Genomic DNA, 20,341 nt, shown 5'->3' with positions numbered 1-20,341 from the left:
TTGGCTCAGTGATTTCTGCATAAGACGAAGAGCAAACAAATAATGATCTACTAACATGGAGTGTGCTCTGTCCTTTGGACACAAGAAAGACTGAGCAGGCAGCCCGTTCTGTGTGCTGTAGGAATAAACTAAAACCAGCAAGTTGCTAACAGCCGATCATACAGTCAGCCCGAAACTGAATACCCGAGTCCCTTCTCACTTTTTTTTTTTAAATATGGAACTCTCTGAAAATGTATGTATTACCAAAATATTGATTTAAGGGTACATGATTTGTACAAACAATCTGAAATTTAAAGCCCAAAAAATATTGCTATGGTCCTTTGAATGTCTGAGACAATATTCCTACCAACCCTATCAGAGGAACAGTTTGATGTTTTACATTGAATGCACTTGATGTGATATAAACTTTTCACGAAGTTCAAGATTCAAGAATTTTATTATCAAATGCACAGAGATAGCATTAAGCAGTCGCTGGCAATGAAATGCTTGAGTCACAGGCTCTCTTCTAACAATGCTCAAGAATTAAAAAACATTAGAATAAAATAGTATAAAATAGAATATCAAAAGTTTAAAATATGAAATAAAATATATATATCTAAATATATATATACACAGCTGAAGAAGGAAAAAAACAGTAGTGCAATTATGTGCAATAGTGCAAATATGCCACAGTGCTTATTTAGTGGAGTTATTGCAGTTCGGAGGAGTTTAAAAGTATTTTGGCCTGGGGGATGAAACTGTGGGGATGTGGTGCTGCCGAACCTCAACGCCTGTGGTCTGCCCTTCAGGAAGTTCAGGATCCACTCACGGAGGGCGATGTTGAGCCCAAGGTCTCTGAGCTTGGTGATGAGCTTCAGGGGCACGATGGTGTTGAATGCTGAACTGTAGACGATGAACAGCATTCTCACATATGTGTCCCTCTGGGCCAGGTGGGATAGGGCAATGTGGAGGGTGAGGGAGATGGTTTTGTATTTATACAGTGCTTTTCTAGTCTTGATGACCACTCAAAGCGCTTTAGAGCTTTACATTCACCCATTCACACACACATTCATACACTGCATCTATTCGCAGCTTTTTGTTATTCTATGGGGGGCCGTTCAGGGTTCAGCATCTTGCCCAAGGACACTTCGGCATGCAGATGGGTCAGACTGGGGATTGAACCGCCGACCTTCAGGTTGGAGGACGACCACTCTACCCCTCAGCCACAGCTGAGATGGCATCTGCAGTTGACCTATTTGGCCTTTAGGTGAACTGAAGAGGGTCCAGAGATTCAGGGAGGGAGGAGGTGATGAAGGGTTGGACCAGCCGCTCAAAACACTTAATTATGATGGAAGTAAGTGCTACTGGGCGGTAGTCATTCAGGCAGAGGGTTTTAGTTTTCTTGGGAACAGGGACAATGATGGTCTTCTTAAAACATGCGGGGACTACAGACTGGAGCAGTGACAGGTTGAAGATGTCATTTTGAATTTTTCCCTCTTGGCCTCTTCGTGACCCCCTCGGTGGGACTTGGGAGCTTTAAGGCTGGCACTCTAAGATCAGTGAGCACTACTGTGTGGAATCAGTGAATTTGTAGAAATCCTTGTAATATTGCATTTTATGTAATGTATATAATAAAGAAAAACTGTATTTTGTTGAGCTTTTCTTAACTAATTACCTAGTGATGTTTCTGCCCTCTAATTGCCATATCTATACATATTTCTAAAAGTACAAGAAAACTGCCTAACCAAAGTGGAAAAACACTTCCTTTATTGGCAAATTTGAACATGACCGCCAAGACAGTTGACAGTTTACAGCCTCCAGTGTGTCAGACCCCTGCCATTTTCTTACAGCAGAAAACAAATTATAAATACATATAATACGAGCAAAGGTACTTTTGTGAAATTCATCACTATGATTTAAATGAAAATATAGACATGCAAACACAAAAATGGTTGGACTGGAGTAGACAAGGTGATTTAATAACTTTTATATAGTTTGAAGTGGAGCTAAATATAGATTAACTTCTTAGGTGAATTTTTAAGCATCAAGAACTGTGAAAACGACACCCTTTACATACTATTTACAGCCTTTGCCAAATACATGCACAGTTATTGGTACACCGTCTGTACTTACCAATACCAGTGTTGATCGGCATCTGTTCAATTTACATTATTTGTAATAATAGTTATTGGACTGAGTAGGTGGCAGTTTTGTAATATTTTCTAGGAAAAAGTGTCATCCGATAGCTTCAAAAGTTTATAATCTGGACATACTCTCCCAAGAAACTTTCCTAGTGGATGGAAAATCAATCCATTCTTTCTGAAATTAACTGGTTTATCACTTGACTGGTGGCTTTCAGTTTGTGTCCTGCTTTGCAGACTATTGTGAAAATCACCTTGATGAGCGTGAAGCAGTGACATACTGTAAAAAACACTTGTGAGATGGAGCTGAAGTGAACTGAAACCTGTTGATAAATGGGGGATAGGACAAGCACCACAGTAAGCTTATGGCTGGCACTAATGTTGGAGGGGTAGTTTAGTATTGTTGCTTGCTTGACGAGAGTTAGCTGAAAGGACTGGAAATGGTGCGGAAAGGCAAGCCTGCTTCTGTTATAATATTAGTGATATTTTTTATATATTAAATAATGCATAGTATTCTTATCTTATTATAATGGAAGGCCAGAGTGGAGAGCAGTTGAGACTCTACTGCAACTAATAGTTATTTTCATGATCAATAGCTATCAATTAATTATTTGGTATATAATTTGTTTCAAAATAGTTTTTTTGTGCAACTTTGAGTCCTAAATCCAAAGATAAGTGTGGTCTAAGAGGTGACCAAGAAAATCTAAGAAAATGTGAGCATGTAATCAATGAGCCTCATGCAAGAGCATTATAAGTACTGTCTGGAGTCTGTATGAAAATGGCAAGTTAGATTCACAGCTCCTAACCTCAGAAAAGTGTGTAATGTGACATTATGAACGCTAGCTATGTGAATTTATTGAGTGCTCTAGGATAACAAATCCACAAAATAAATGCTCCTGATTTCAGATATCCAAAAAGTAAAGGCTAGAATCTTTAGCAGCATCGGCAGTGGACTCAAGAGACTAACTAAATCAGTGCTGTTAATACTGTGTCACCTGTGTATCGCACTGTCTCTGAAATAAAGATGAAATGTTTTGATAGGAAAATAATTCCTTTCCACAGCAAGGCATTTGATGACTGCAACCAGGGGAGGTCCCTGTCACTGATTTTGATGAAATGATATGAGCCGTAATAGATGTTGTTAAACTGGCATGTTTTTCTGCTGGTCCTGGATCAGGACACCTTTTATTGTAATGTTATACTATATGAAGCAGGCTAAAATAATTGATGTGCATAGCAGCCACCAGCTGTGTCAAGTCGCATCCATTTTGCCTTCACAACACCATCTTTGTGCTCTACCACAGCTCATGACGCTACTCGTATGAGTGCTTTATTCCTATCTGTCGGTAGACTCTGTGTCATGAGGCAGAGAGTTAAAGCACAAACCAAACCTAAAGCATAAGAATAAATAATTTTAGGAAATTATCTAAAGGCCAACATTTTGAAACATTTAGCAGGAGTATTTATATATTATATGTATTGCTCCAAATGAATGAAATACAGAATTAGTAAAAAGAGCTTAAGTAAAATTGAAAAAAAGCTAAGAAATTTAAAAGGTAACTCAGGTTACGACAGTTGTTGAAATTCTATTCATACTTGTAAGACAACTCAAAACACAAGAAAATGTATCGATGGAACATGTTCTCCACCCATACGCACAACTTAAAAACAAACAAACAAATGTTTTTTGCTGAGGCCCTTTGTGTTATCATATGGACAAAATATATTTGGAATATGTCCCCTCTGGCTTTTCATACACCCTACAATCCTATAGTATTTTTGATAAAAGTGTTTCTTAGTCCTGCAATTGCATCTGCTTTAAGCATTGTCCGTTCAGCTCTGCAATTTATGAATTATGTCCGTGCTCAGTTTTCCTCATGGCCCACATTCAGTAGTGGAAATCACCTGGATGCTTTAAAGTGTCCTGAGATGGTTAGGTGGTTACTCTGGAACCACCTAACCAGCAGCTGATGCAGTTGTTACTGGTCTGATCTGCTTTCTGAACCTATGGAGCATGTAGTTTGGGCCTGTCTGCATGCAAAAGCTAATGCAAAAAACATCCAGACAACTGTTTTTGTAAGAGGGTTTTGAGACTCTTTCAGCATTTTTTGAATGAATATGTGAAATAAATTATACAAACATCTTTGAATTGTGCTCTCAGTGAAGTAGAACTTATATTTAAACAATTGTATAAGCACTTTTGTGCCCACAAAATTGTTTGGATTTCAAACATGCCTTTTACTTTTTCATGTTCAACATATCTCATATTATTGTTCCTTCGTCATCAGTGTTTGAATTTTGACCCTTATTTCCCAGTAATGGATCAAACAGAGCAGGTCAACACCATTATTGTGGTGGCTTAGTACTCGTGGGTGTTACTTGTCTAATTACATGTCCTGTCAAGCAATAGGATCCGAGGGTCAGGAGTGTCAGACTAGCTGGTCGGGCTGGCATTGATTGAGAAGTGTGATTGCTTTTGTTTTACTGGACTGGAACTGACCAGGTCCTGTTATCCTCTCTTTTCTCTTCTTCTCTTTCTTTATCCCTGCACCTTACAGGTGGGTGTCCTCCTCATCAAGTATGTCCTCCTTCAGCAGGTTGTTAATGGGGACAATCCAGCTGTCATTGTTGAACTCTCCATTTAACGCCACCTTCTTCTCCTGCATCTCTGGCTGCACCTCCATCACTTCCAGCGTGGGATTGTCATGGTAACCGTTCTCCACAGTGTGCAGCTCCTCTGTAAGGTGTTGCTGGAAAGATTCAAAGTACAAAGTCTGTTTCATATTTAATCTGTGTCTCAGACGAGGTCATTTCTAATATAATTTTACAAAGTAGCTTGAGCTCTCTTTCAGTGAATTGGCACTACGGTATGGCTTTTACAGTTAAATAACAAAACTACAGTTTTAAGTGTGAATTTGTTAAAGTGAATTAAGATTTGTAGAAGATTAACGTGATGTAGCCCATAAAGTGAGATATGGGACATTATTCTAAACTGAAAAGCAAGGTTATCAGTTAGCCATTAGATTTAGTTAGATCTGAGTTTTTGTTTGCTTGTGTGACATACTTGAGAGATTCAGATTATCTCATGGTGAGGGATCCTAACAAAAGAGTTCAATGCCTTTGAAGTAAATATTTGGTTTTCTGAAAGTCCTTTTTGAGGAGTCTGTAGAGACGCGAGACGATCATTTGATTGAAACCCTAATATAAATAAGGCGATGCATTACTATTCTATATATCATTTTTTGACCTAATAATATCATTGTCAGACCTCTGTGATATCATATGATGGGGAATAATTTTCTATCAACGCAGACTCCAGGATTGTCTTTGACTTTCAAGAAAGTCCGAAGTGTGTCTACAAGTTTGACCGAGTACTAACCTGGTTCTCATTGTATGACCTGCGGTGGTGAGAGGCACAGATGGCAAGGATAAAGATCATGATGAGCAGGGCTCCACATGAGGCCAGTATGGCTATCAGGGTTTTATTATCTGGTGGTTTCTGTAAGTAAAAAATAAAAAAAGAGAATGATTTATTTTCACACTGAAGTATCCATAAGTGTCCTGCCTTTTAAGTACACAGGTATTCGAAGCACTAACCATTAGGCTGTTTCCTTGCACTGAACCAAATATCTCTATGATTGCACTTACCTTGGAGATTTCCTCATAATTCTGGGTTATGATGCTGGTTTTCACTGTAAGGGAAATTTGAAGTTATTTGTATGCATTTTCTAAAATAAATTTAAACTAGCAAATATGATTTAATGAAGGGACCAGGGTTCTTTACCTTTGCCATTTATTTCCATGCAGTCAAACTGTATTTTGCCATTTTTATGCCTCCATATCAGGGTGCAGTTCCCATCTTGCATATTTGCCATCAGCCGCTTGCACATCTCCACCAGCTCCTTGTCTTTCTCTTTCTGAGGATAACAAAATGACATATCTGTAAAAATCTATGCACATAATAAATCCAACACCACATCACTTATCTTACTTTGCCATAAACAATCAATAACACTAATCAGGTACTACATTACATGTGGCCAAGGCTAGGGGTGATAGCTGAGGTAATATCTTCCAGTGCTGTGATGTAGCAGCGGTATGGTGCAAAGAAGTCAGATATAGATACACACACAGTATGTGTTACCAGGACTCAAACAACTAACTAGCACTAACATTAACTAACTCACTAATACAAGATGAACAGAAGTTAACACAAGTCAGTGGAAACTGATCTAAAAGCCACAGCACCATAAAAGCATAAGATGGTAAAATATTATTAAATCAATTATTAATAATTGATCTATTGCACAGTGATTCCTGTGCATTCCTGTAATTTTAAAATTAAGAATATTTTATTAAAAACTGTCAGTGAAAATGAAATGGAAGGCTGCCTCCATGAGCAGGACAATGGCAGTGGCTTGATAAGAGTCTGTGCTCGAATTGTTTTATTATCACGTGTAATGTTCATGTAAATATAAACTGTTTAAAACACACCTAAAGTCAAACAGAAGAAAACCCTTACCTCAGGTCTGCTGTTTAGAGAATACTGTAAAAACGTCAGAAAAACACAAGTGTCAGTCCAAAGCATTCATGAGTCATTGTTGCAATATGTTAATGTGAATAATAATGATCATAATAATAATAATAATAATATATTTATTTCTATAGCATTTATCTGAACAAGGTTACAAAGTGCTTTACAAAATACATCTGAAGACAACGAAAATAAGGAAATATTACAAACTACAATGTTAAAATACTGCCATTAAAGGCTTTCCTATAAAAATATGTCTTGAGCAGAATTTTACTGGCAGCCAAAGAAGGAAAGTAGAGAGGTATGTTGATAAAACATTTTTTCATCTTATTTGTTGAAATCCTATTTCAAGACGAACTATTTTCTTTGATTTGGATCATATGAAATTATTTGCTGGTGCAAATGTCTTGCACTAGCCGACCTGCCTGCTTGTGCACACCATACCTATGCTCTCACTATACATGACTGGAGAGGCATACCCTGCTGGAGCCAGAGTTAGGAGGGTTTTCATATAGAAATACTGGACTTGCAATTTTATCTTTTTCCACCTTCTTTCTGCTCTTTTCCACAGTGTTTTGAAGACTTCTTAAGCTGTTGTCTGTCCAATGAGAGGTTTTTACTGGTTTAAGGTAGATTGGCAGGGATTATCAAACTTTAAAAGATAGATCAAATGGAGTATAATGTATTAAGCCTTGAGCAGAATTTGCAGACAATGCTAAAGCACTATTTTCATTTAAGGTACTAGATCTTACATTGCTGATAAGCTGTTTTGATGAAGCATGGACCACATTGTCAAACATGACACAGAGGCAAACAGTGACAAATATATTTTACACAGCTGTGGAATTGATGTTCATAACAAGTGTGAAAACTAAATATTGTGTGAGACCATGGTTATGAGTTGGACGGGACTCCATTAAAAGACTGTGATTTAAAAAATGATCAATGTGGATATAAAAATCAGCAAAAGTAAAGTAGAGGAAAGGAAAGCAAACCTGCTGGTTATATCTCATTGTATGTCTTACCAGAAATATATTTTGCAGAGGATCTGTGGTCGTGGCAGTAGAGGTTTGCAGTAATGTTGTTCCACTTAGGTTCTCAGGTACAGTAGATCCTGTTGTCAGAGTCTGGGGGGTGCTGGTGGTCCCTGGCTTCCCAGTCTCTGTGGTCCTTAATTCTATCTGCCAGTTTGTTGTAACTGGAATGATTGTTTTCTTTGTGTCTTAGAACAGAAATAACACAGCAACTATAAAAAAATATCCACAGATAATGATGTAGCCACTTCTGAGCCTACCACTATAGGCAATATCTAGCTATATTACACCACAATACACAACTAACCAAACAGAGGAGTTCTGGGTCAAAGTTCAATGGACTGTTGACAAAATCCTTCTCTCTCAAAATGAATCCGAAACGGCACTGGGTGAAGCCGAGACACTTTGAATTGACTGGATCAGTTCATTGCAAGCTTTTCTAGGTCCAAAAAGACAGGGCTGATATGATTTTGGCTATATTTCTTAGAAGAAATACGTTTTATATTGACATGTTCTTCCATATTAAGTTATGAATCAGATGTGATACCCAGGTATCTGGCTTTAGATTAAGTATTGCTTGCAAGTTGACCCACTAATTGTTGTATTTTGCCTGCTAGAAGGTCAGGGCCTAAATTATTATTTTTAACTTCGTTTAGCTGCAGAGAGTTAAAAAAAAAACTAATTTCTAAATATCTGTGACACACTCGTTTAAATTCCTAACTGCATATCTTCTACCAAGCAGTGATATCAGGCTCCACTAAATTTACTGATGTTTCTAATGGAAGCTTATAATAGTAAAACTAAATTGGGCCAAGAATAGAGCCCTGGGTGCCCCATACATCAGTAGAGCTGACAATGAAATAAGTGAACCAGTAGAAACAGAAAGTTCTTTATAAGCGAGATATGACTCAAACCATTTAAAGGCAGGTTTGGATATATTAACACAGTGATTTAATCTGTTGAGAGGATGTTATCATTGACAATGTCAAAAGCTAAACTGAAGATGAGTAGCAGTTAAATAAAGCAATCACCAGTAAAATTATTTTTAATCATAATAAGAGTGGCGTCAGTACTGTGTTAGTTGCAGAACCCGAACTGGAGCTGGTCAAAAGTATTGTTATTGTTTAATACAGAGAGGAATTGATTTAGCCCTCCTTATAAATAGGCAGACAATTATGTGAAAGGGATTGATCCAGGTTAGACTTTTTCAATAAAGGCTGGCTGATAAGACAGCTTGCTCAAAATAATTTGGAACGTAGTACGAAGTAAGGGAAGTGTGTTTTTATGACAAACAACCTTGGGCCAATGGCACCTGTAACCTCTTTTAGAAGTGAAGAAGGTATAACATTTGTAGGACCACAAGAAGAGAGTTTATAGTTTAGTTTAGTTTAGAGTGCATGTGAGCAAGTGCACAGTGGTGAACATTTTACTCTGCCAAGACTAGTTGATGAAACATTTTTTCATCGTATTTGTTGAAATCCTATTTCACGACCAACAATTTTTTGTTTGATTTGAATCGTATGACATTTTTTGCTGGTGCAAATGACTTGCACTAGCCGATCTGCCTGCTTGTGCACACCGTACCTATGCTCTCACTACACATGACTGGAGTCTTTACAAGCCAAAGAGGCATACACTGCTGTTATTCTTTCTGCTGTTTTGCACAGTGTTTTGAAGACTCCTTAAGCTGGTGTCTATCCAAGGAAAAGTATTTATTGGTTTAATTGAAGCAATAGCCTCTAAGGTAGATTGGCAGAGACTATCAAACTTGAAATGAGATAGATCAAATGGAGTATAATGTATTAAGCCTTGAGCAGAATATGCAGACAATTTTAAAGCACTATTTTCATTTAAGGTACAGATCATACATTGCTGATAAGCTGTTTTGATGATGATGAATGCAATTAGTGCATTCAACATCTATGAGGGGCCTTTATAGAGGTTCAGTTTCTTGCCAAAGAACACTTCAGCATGCAGATGGGGAAGACTGAAGATTGATGAACATATGGCAGAGTTAAGTCAAATAGTGTCTTATGCATTTAAAGGTAGATTTCCTTAAAGTGATTATTCAGATTAAAAATAAATCTTGTCTTTAAAGTTATTGATTATATTATTAAAAGGTGGCAGTTGATGATATGAAACAAGTCTAGGATGTGGGAATAACAGCAGAGTACGAAGAGGGCGGCTATTTTGCAGTCTAAATGCCGGTGGAAGGAAACTGTTCAGGAACCTTGTTTCTGTTTTAATGCTCCTGTTTGGCCGATGGAAGAAGAGTGAGCAGCTCGTGGAGGGGTTGTGAGGAGTCTTTGAGGAAGGCCTGAGCCCTCTGGAGGCAACGGCTCTGAAAGAGTTATTGTATAGAGCAGTGGTTCTCAAAGTGGGGGGGCGCGAACACTCTACAGGGGGGGCAAGAGTTGACAAACGGAGAAAAAAAGAAATGCAAGCAGGTATCCTAAACAGATGACCAAAGCAACCAAAGACCCTTTCAGGGTGAAGAGTTTTAAGATTCTGTACTAAGAAGCAAATAAAATATACCCAGGATATCTTTTCATTATCTGGCCCAACTGAACATCGGAATTGTTTTTCTACCTGGTTTTGGGTGCATTCAGGTGGAGGCCAAGAGTTATTAATTATAAGCAAGATTGTCAAAACCATTGATAAAGTACAAAGTATGATTTGAAAATAAAGGCTGATACCTGCAGGAACCGCTGTTTATGCAACATCCAAAAGTTATGAAATAGTGTCACTGTTCTGTTTTCAGCAAAGTTTATAAGGGACATCAAACAAGTGTAGTTTAAAATAACAAGAGAGTTATGGTAAGGGTCTACATCTACACTTCCTTCCAACTTCAGAAACAAACCTGACAAGTTGGAGGTTTACCAGATGAATGATTGAGAAAGTTCAAGGACAGTCAGATGGATTAACAGCCTCTCAAAGTTTGACATTAACCCTCACGACATCATCAAGTCAGTAAGAATGTTATTATCTGGAATATGTGTAATTTACAGGAAAACTTACCTCCTTCACTCGTCTTGGTAATGTTTGCATGAGTTTGCTCTGTTGTAGGATATGTTGGGATATTTGATGTTTCTGCATGGTACGGACTTGTTAGAATGACCGACGGCTCAGTCCTGGAGTTTGTACTAGCTACATCGTCTTCAGGTGTCTGTACTTTGAACGTATTAGGGAATCCCACTGATGTGCCGCCACTGTCAGCTGTTGCAACTGTTGTAACTGGTATTGTAGCCTTTGGGGGGCTTGAGGTAGCAGCAGCATGGGCAACAGTGGAAGGGCCACTAGAGATGCTAATGTGAGATGATGATGGGTTGTTTATGGTGGAAGTTTGGGATTGTGTTTGGGTTAAAACGTGAGGCTCTGCAGTCGCCTTGTCAGCAGTAATTTTTGCCGTGGGGACTGCAACTGTTGCCTGTGTCTGGTTAAGATTGGATGATGTGCCTCCACCACTAGTAGACGATGACCCAGCAGTGATAGAAGGAGAACTCGCTGAAGTGATCTCTGCAAATGCACTGTGGAAAAGGATGCCTAAGGAGAGAGGAAAAAACACAAAAGATTACCCATAGCTCATTGCTGAATGGGTCGGATGAAATCAAACCCATCTCTGTCAAGGACAGCATCATATTCACTTCACTTTATATATTTTATTGGGAACAGTGCTGGAAGCTTGAAACAAATTCAACAATTGTCTAACATTACAGTTTTCTCTTAGCATAGTTACATAATTCACATGGGGTGGTGTTTGTGTCTAATTTCAAGTCCAGTACTACCCCTTAGATAGCTCTGTTATTGGTCTCCAACCTTCCTGAGGGAAATACCTGGTTCTCTAAGGGCTTCACATGCTCTGTAACTGCTGCTGCTGTGTGTTTTCTGCAGGCTGTGCGGTGAGGAATTTGTAGGTGAGCTAAAAGCACTGGTACTGATAGCAGCATGAACAGTGATTGGTGCCAAACGCTCTGAAAACAGATATGTCAGCGTTAGCTCAGGTCGGTGGGGGTCACACGTCACACAAGAGGAGGATGAACAAGATCGAAAAGATTTAAAACGAATCTTGAAGACTGAAATTGCAAATGGTCTGTATTTATATAGCACTTTTGTAGTCTTGAGGACCATTCAAAGTGAAATACAATTTTTTTGATTAACCCATTCACACACAAGTCCGAATTTGGGGTTCTGTATTTTAGTCAGGATAAGACACTTCAGCATTCAGACAAAGATCCAACCCTCCCACCAGGTTACCGTCCTATTTATCATCAACATAGGCATGGTCCTGAGCTCCATTGAGATCGACCACCTCGTCGATAGCCCTGCAGACTCATTACGATTAACGTTAGACTCAATAGCGCCTCTAAAAAAGAAAAATGTCAAACATAGTAAATTAGCTCCGTGGTATAATTCCCAGACAAATGAGTTAAAACAATTATCAAGAAAACTAGAAAGGACGTGGCGCTCCAGCAACCATGTTGAAAATCTAATAGACTGGAAGAATAGTGTTAAAGAATATAAAAAGGCTCTCCACAAAGCTAATAGAAGAGAATAAAAACATTCCCAGGTTTCTCTTCAGCACTGTAGCCAGGCTGACAGAGTCACACCTCCACCGAACCCAGTATTCCTCGATCCCTAAATAGCAATATCTTTATGACCTTTTTTAATGATAAAATTCAAACTATTAGAAATTAAATCAACCATCTCCTGCCCTCAATTGGCACTAATACCCTCCCAACAACAGAGATCTCAGAAACGGTTGAGAATCCTACCCATTACTTAGACAGCTTCTCTCTGATCAGCCGTGATCAGTTTACCAAAATAATCTCAGGTTCTAAACCAACAACCTGTATCTTAGATCCCATTCCTACAAAATTACTTAAAGAAATTCTGCCCCTAATTGATAGTTCGTTACTTAACATTATCAATCTGTCATTATCATCAGGTTATGTACCACAGTCTTTTAAAATAGATGTCATCAACCCCTACTCAAAAAACCCACCCTAGACCCAGAGGTTTTAGCCAATTACAGGCCAATATCTAATCTCCCTTTCATGTTTAAAATCTTAGAAAAAGTTGTAGCCAATCAGCTGTGTGAGTTTCTCCAGGAAAATAATATATATGAAGACTTTCAGTCGGGGTTTAGAGCCAATCACAGTACAGAGACAGCCTTGGCAAAAGTCACTAATGACCTTTTAATAGCCTCAGATCAGGGACTTGTGTCGGTCCTCGTTCTGTTAGATCTCAGTGCAGCATTCGACACAATTGACCATCAAATTTTATTACAAAGACTCAAACAGTTAATTAACATTAATGGAACCACCCTTAACCTGTTTAAATCGTATTTTTCTGATCGTCCCCAATTCGTGCAAATTAATGATGAGTCATCTGTGCGCACCAAAGTTAACCATTGGTCGTCCTCCAACCTGAAGGTCGGCAGTTCGATCCCGATTCTGACCCATCTGCATGCCGAAGTGTCCTTGGGCAAGATGCTGAACTCTGAATAGCCCCCTACAGAATAACAAAGTGCTGCGAATAGATGCACTGTATGAATGTGTGTGTGAATGGGTGAATGTAAAACTGTACTGTGAAGCGCTTTGAGTGGTCATCTAGACTAGAAATGCGCTACATAAATACAAACCATTTACCATTTACTTGACTTTAATGTTGCTATCTGACCAACACTAATATAGTGAGTCAGAGAGAAGGAAGAAAATTAACATCTCATGGCATGTTGAGTAGAATGGGAAAACAGAGTTTTTCATCAAGATTGGACGGACTCTGACATGGTCAGTTTTCTGAACTGTATCAAGGCATACAAAGGGACCAACTAGATGTTTCAGCTCAAAAAAAGTCCCAATGGCTTGAATGTGACTACTTTCATACATATTTTATACAATTTAGACTGCAACAGAGCGACTTGACAAAACTAGTGGAGCTTTAAATTGAGGGGATAATTTATTCTTTTAAGCATAGGTTAAGGAAAAAAGGTAATTTATAGGACTTAGACTGCCAGAGACCCGGGTTACACTAGATGTGGTGCTCTTTCTCAAGTAGCATTTTCTTACTTTTATTACATAATAAATACAAAATACAAAACCATTTGTGTTTTCTTTTTCTTCTTCTTCTTCCGCATTTTAAACAGAAATTTGAGAAAACAGAAATAATTAAACAAAAAAACGATTAAATCAAGCTCCCAATAAAAGTGAATTACTTTGAATATTTGAATAGGAATCCTTATCATTTCTCCTGTCCAGCCCACATAACACTCTGACAAGAGTATTTTTGAAATGTATTTTTGACATTCAGAATAGTTATTATTTGGAGAATTCTGTCCATGAACTGTCATAAATGTCTTATTGTTGGTTTTGGGGTTTAAAACCTATTTATTTCATATACTTTGTATTTTTAAAGCTCTTGCATTCTTTAACAATAGTTGCTCTGACATAGTAATGTCTATCTATGTCTGTGACAAAAAATGTGGATAGGTCATTTTTAATACAAACTTATTATTTATTAAAATAATAGACATTATATAATAGACACTATTCTTTCTCTCAAGTAACTACTCTCAAGGTCACTTTTAATACTATCCCTAACAAAACTACCAGAAACACAAATTCAGGACTCTTAAAAAACTGGATATAGTCTGTAGCCTATAAAGCAAAAAGCTAAATATATGGTTCACTTCAAACTAGTGAGAAAACACCACTATAATCATCAGAGTAAGTGTTATAGGTCTATAACATCTGTCACCATGTATGCTGATTATCCAGTGGCTGTGTGTGGATGTAATGTAGTTGTGTCAAGGTCTAAAAACACAGCATGGGGGTAAGGGCCATTGTTCTCTAGAATGAAGTCAGGCAAGAATTGTTCACAGACCACTGGAAACAGGCTGTGGTCGTGGGTGTGGTGTTTCCAAGTTATTGTACATTGCATCCTGTCCTGCACAATAAATAGAGGAGGACAAGAAGATAAAGTGCTGAAACTGAAGATTTTGGCAAAACGCCCAGTAGAAAAGGTCGGTACAGCATCCACCAGCCTTGACCTATACTATGCAAAAAGTGATTGGTGTTTAATTAATTTAATTTAATTAATTTAACGATTTATTGTTTTAAAAATTTATATTTGTTATATTTTAATATTAAAATTGGATGATAATTACTACGTGTAGTGATAAACCCAATTCTTCTTCTGATTTTATCTCCAACCAATCTCATTTTATCTCTTTTGGCAGCAGTAGCAGATGCTTTCAAAGAAATAGCTATAAAATGCCACTGTGCAAGACCTGCTCTGCAGTAAGTCTGTCTGTATATATATTCATTCACTTTCAAACATACTACTTACTTATAAGATTAAAAGAGATTTAAAAGACAGCAAAAATCATTGATTTGATCACTTAGCATCAGTGTGTGTCAAAACCATTTGGCATCTTTCTGTTAGTTGTTTTTACTTGGATATGCCCTGACCAATAAAACCACCACACTAACACACACACAAACAAAATTTACTGAGAGTTAAAGGGAATATAGAAAGTCTCTTAAAAGCTCTTAGGGCGGCTGTGGCTGAGGGGTAGAGTGGTTGTCGCCCTCCAACCTGAAGGTCGGCAGTTCGATCCCCAGTCTGACCCATCTGCATGCCAAAGTGTCCTTGGGCAAGAAGCTGAACCCCCATAGAATATCAAAGTGCTGCGAATAGATGCACTGTGTGTGTGTGAATGGGTGAATGTCAAACTGTACTGTTAAGCGCTTTGAGTGGTCATCAAGACTAGAAAAGCGCTATATAAATACAAAACCATTTTCCATTTAAAGGATGAGGCATGGGGGAAGTTCAAAGAAATTACGCAAAGGAAAAAAATGAAAATAAGGAGGAAAGGGGAGGAGAGGATTGAGAAATCACTGTATGAGAGAGAGTAGGAGAGGGAAGGTCCATGATGGTACCAGTCACAGGCATGATTAATGGAAACCTGGATATGAAGCATGCCATGCTGGGTAGAGGTACATAGAGTGAGAGTTTACAGAAGAGATGAAGGCAGTTTTCTGGAGAATCAGATAGTGATAAAACATTTGGCTTTACAGAGAGCAGAGGTTCCTCCCTAAAATAAATCTACGTCCACACGCCAGCTATGCCTAGCCCTTAATAACAACTTCCACTGCGTATAGTTGTGACATAAGGTGCCTCAGACCTACAGGGGTCATTGAATTGACCCCAGGGAGGCTGGACATTTGAGATGCACAGTAATTTCATTCCCAAGGTTTTGAAGAGTAGGAAAACAGTTTATTGTATAAATGACAGAGAAATCTGTTGTTTTTATACTCTTGTTTAAATGTTATCTATTCCCCAGTTAATTACAGACCACACTGAAAAATGTGAATTAGTTCATTAGATTTTATCTTTTGTTTTTTGGTTTATCTCTTCTTACATCAGATGTCAGAACAAAGTTCTAGAGATCAGATATTGCATACATTTTGTGATTTACTGATCACTTTCAAACCATTTGCATGCATTGTAAATTTTCTCTGATGAGCATTGTGACAGTCGGTAAGTGAGATACACACAGACAAGAGGAGGGGGAATAGAAACATATAGTAAGTCAGAGAGAAGTAAGATATACTGAGTAGAATGGAAACACAGTTTTTCATCAAGATTGGAAAACTCTCTGACATGGACACTCGTCTGATCTGTATCATGGCATACAACAAGACCGAATAGATGTTTCAGCTCAAATAAAGTCCCACTGGCTTGACTGTGACTACTTTCATACATATTTTATACAATTCACACTGCAAAAGAGCGTCTTGACAAAACAAGTGGAGCTTTTAGTTCAGAGGATTAATTTATTATTTTACGCATAGGTTAAGGAAAAATAAGGTAATTTATAGGACTTAGACTGCCAGAGACCCTGGTTACACTAGATGTGATCCTCTTTCTCAAGTAGCATCTTCTTACTTTTATTACATACTTTTTGTTTTCTTTTTCTTCTTCTTCTTACACATTTTTAACAGAAATTTGAGAAAACAGAAATAATGAAACAAAAAAACATTCAAATCAAGCTCCCAATAAAAGTAAATTACATGAAAATGGGTAAAATACGTTTGCGTATATTTACACCAGATTACATGCAAAGGCGTAATGTCTCTGCCCAACTTCTCACTTTTTTTATAATATCCTGTACTTTTACATAGGATTTAGTAGGATACAGAATGGACTTTTGATGTTGTTTTGGAAGTACTTTAACATAAGAATATTTTTAGTACTTATCCTCCCACTGGATAAGACCTACATTTCTCACATACTGCTGTAATACACATATACTCAAGTAAAACACAAGTCTCAGATATAAAAAATAAACATCTTAATTAAAAAAAGTATTATTTTTCCCATGTGCACTTGATGCTGCATCACACTTTTTATGGTTGTAGTGCAGTGCAGCTGGTGCTGCTGTGCACAAAGAATTTTCTTTCTCTTCAAAAATAAGAACACACAAGAAAATAATAAAAAATCTAAAAGAAGATTTTGAGCTCAAGCAGGAAAAATATATATATATGGACAAACACCATAGGTGAGATAGTTATTCATGAAATTTGTATCGACTCACTGAGTGAAAGCATCAACTTCATGATCTTCATTGTCGCTTTGGTCCTGTTTCTGCTCCCTCCTTCTCCCAGATGCATTCATGCATAAAAAAACGTCCTGTCACGTTGTTCTCCTTGAATTTGTATATTAAGCAAATGATTCAGCCTAACGCATTATTTTCTTTTTCCTCTTCTTTTAAACTGAAAGCCAAGAATGCTGTGTCCCTGCTGCTTTTCTTTCTCTTCTCTTCTCTGGCCAGGGTTTGGGAATTCGGTAGAGGAGTGTTTCTTTGGTTTCCTTGGCTGCACCGTTGTTCCTCACTGTCTATCAACCCCCTCTCTCTCCCTCAATGGCTTACTGCTGAATTGTGCAGTTCTCTCTCGTGCAGTGTGTTCAGCTGTTAGCTGCCAGTGTAGCAGACCAGGAGCACTGATCCCTGCTCTTATCATGAGAAAACAGGGGCAGACCCAGTATGGTCCAATCCCACAGCTCTGTACTCTGCTACTCTACACTTTCAATAAGCATAGAAACATTTTAGACAGTATGTTGTCCTGGTTTGGATTCTATTATAAAATGGCCCATCACTCAAGAACAGGGGTTGAAGTTTAATCAGCACTATAATGTTTTTTTATCATTGGAAAGTCAGGATGTCAAAATGTATACTCAAATACTGGCTTTACTTTATTAAAATAATAAAGTTACAATTTATAGTCTCTTGTCCTCCTGTTTTAATAACTCTGACTGTAACTTGGACAAAAAACAAGAATTTATTTAGCATGGACTGTATTCAGAAACTTGGAAGACCAAATCTGGACTTGCACTTTGACTGTGAAGCCTCGACACATGGACTGAGTGCATCATAATTAGCCAATTGCTAATTCAATTTGTCAAGAAATATTGTCTGTCTGTTTTCTTCAAAGATGGTATATATAGATGGATGACGTGACATCCCCCCAAATGTGAAGCCAAATGATCTCCCCCTGGTGGCTGGCTGCAAGATAAGTCAGAAACCGTCTCCTCTAGCTAGTGGAAGGAACATACACCCCTGATCAAAATCTTAAGACCAGTTAAAAAATTGCATGAATTAGCATTTTGCACTGTTGAATCTTAGGAAGGTTCTAAGTAGAGTTTCAAAATGCAAAAAGAAGAAATGGGAACAAGAGCCCAAAAGTTGTGAGCAGGCAATTTATTGAAAACAACAATTTAACTCAAATAGGCTGTTCATCAGCTGATCAAAAGTTTAAGACCACAGCAAAAAAAAAAAAAAGCCCTCCTAAAACAGAAATTAAAGTGTCAAAAACGGACTCAGTAATGAGTAGCTCCACCATTATTGTTGATCACTTCAAAAATTCATTTTGGCATGCTTGATGCAAGTGTTTCCAGAGCACACCAGATCATGATGGCGCCCCCTCCACTGTGCCGCGTAGAAAACATCTCAGGTGGCATCTCCTTGTCATGCCAGTAACGTTGGAAGCCATCAGGACCATCAAGGTAAAATGTTTTCTCGTCAGAGAATAAAACTTTCTTCCACCTTTGAATGTCCCATGTTTGGTGCTCCCTTGCAAAGTCTAAATGGGCAATTTTGTGGCGTTGAAGGAGACGTGGCCTTTGAAGACGTTTCTTGTTTTTGAAGCCCTTCCTTCGCAGATGCCGTCTGATGGTTATTGGGCTGCAGTCAGCACCAGTAATGGCCTTAATTTGGGACGAGGATCGTCCCGTGTCTTGACGGACAGCCATTCGGATCCTCCGGCTCAGCGCCGGTGAGATTTTTTTGGGTCTACCACTTGATTTTTTTGTTCCATAACCCTGAGGATCTTTTAAGAAATGCAAAATGACTGTCTTACTGCGTTCAACCTCAGCAGCGATGGCATGTTGTGAGAGGCCTTGTTTATGCAGTTCAACAATCCTACCACGTTCAAAGACGGTGAGCTTTTTTGCCTTTCCCATCAAGAGATCTTCACAGTGTGATTACTTGAGAGGAAATGACATGGAATCCAAATTTTTGCACAGATTTTGGCTTTTAAAGGCTGTGGTCTTAAACTTTTGATCAGCTGATGAACAGCCTATTTGAGTTAAATTGTTGTTTTCAATAAATTGCCTGCTCACAACTTTTGGTCTCTTGTTCCCATTTCTTCTTTTTGCATTTTGAAGCTCTACTTAGAACCTTCCTAAGATCCAACAGTGCAAAATGCTAATTCATGCAATTTTTTAACTGGTCTTAACATTTTTATCAGGAGTGTATATCAGACTACAAAGTCATAGACATAAATGATTTTGTGTTGTTCTTATCATACTGATGTATGTTCAAGAGGTAATTTTCTTGATTGTAAACATCAGTAATTGTGTGATTTAAAACTCCTTTTGTTTGTTTGCCTGTTTGAATGTTGTGGTTGATCATTATGTGTTCAATAAATGAATTTGGCCATTAAAGAATCTTTTAAAAGTTGAAACGGCCTGTGATAAGAAAACGTTCCCCACCCTTGTGATATATATGTCAGCTTTTCTCTGCGGCTATCATAGACACTAACTCCAGGTTAAGGCAAATGGACGCCCACAATGATTCCAGGTAATGAGGGAGTTTTTTCTCTTCACAGTCACCAAAGTGCTTCCTCATGGCAGAATATTAAAGATAGGAAGATTGTTGTAACTTTGAGCTTGTTGATGCTTGGCACCTCAAATATTATGTTAAAGCTTGTCAGGCACGTTAACTCGTTCCACATTAATCACCTTCACAAATCTGCGGAATTTCATTTAATTTTAATCGTAGCATGCTAAATTACAACATACATTATCAATCATTCAAGAACATATAATATTACTTGACAACAATGGGAAGCCAAAGATCCCCTACCTATTACAGGAAGACACCTCCAGCAAAAACAAACTAAGGTCCTTTTCAGACCTGGTATTAGCAACCACCCAGACAGATTCAATCACAAGTGGATTTCTGCTCATGAGGACCATATGATGTTGTTTGTGCCCTAAAGTATCCATTGTCACAGTGTTTGTATCAGAGTGTGTGTGTTTTTGTGTATGCATTAGTGAGCAAGCAAGAGGCAGGACATAACATATTCTGC

The 20,341-nt window shown here is 38.0% G+C and overlaps 1 protein-coding gene across 1 annotated transcript; it reads right to left on the bottom strand.

The window, feature by feature from the left end:
- Positions 1–1,724: 1,724 nt before the first annotated feature.
- Positions 1,725–17,697, bottom strand: podxl (podocalyxin-like). The gene is made up of 8 exons (XM_053415279.1): positions 17,287–17,697; positions 10,707–11,231; positions 7,680–7,876; positions 6,643–6,666; positions 5,905–6,037; positions 5,769–5,812; positions 5,500–5,619; positions 1,725–4,870 (listed from the first exon to the last, which is right to left on the bottom strand). Exons 1-8 carry the CDS (start codon positions 17,360–17,362, stop codon positions 4,673–4,675), a joined length of 1,317 nt encoding a protein of 438 aa, XP_053271254.1. The 5' UTR covers positions 17,363–17,697; the 3' UTR covers positions 1,725–4,672.
- Between the last annotated feature and the right edge of the window lie 2,644 nt (positions 17,698–20,341).

This window comes from Pleuronectes platessa, chromosome 22 (assembly GCF_947347685.1).
Source record: "Pleuronectes platessa chromosome 22, fPlePla1.1, whole genome shotgun sequence".
NCBI classification, from domain to species: domain Eukaryota; kingdom Metazoa; phylum Chordata; class Actinopteri; order Pleuronectiformes; family Pleuronectidae; genus Pleuronectes; species Pleuronectes platessa.
This window is presented reverse-complemented; position numbering and strand designations above follow the sequence as displayed.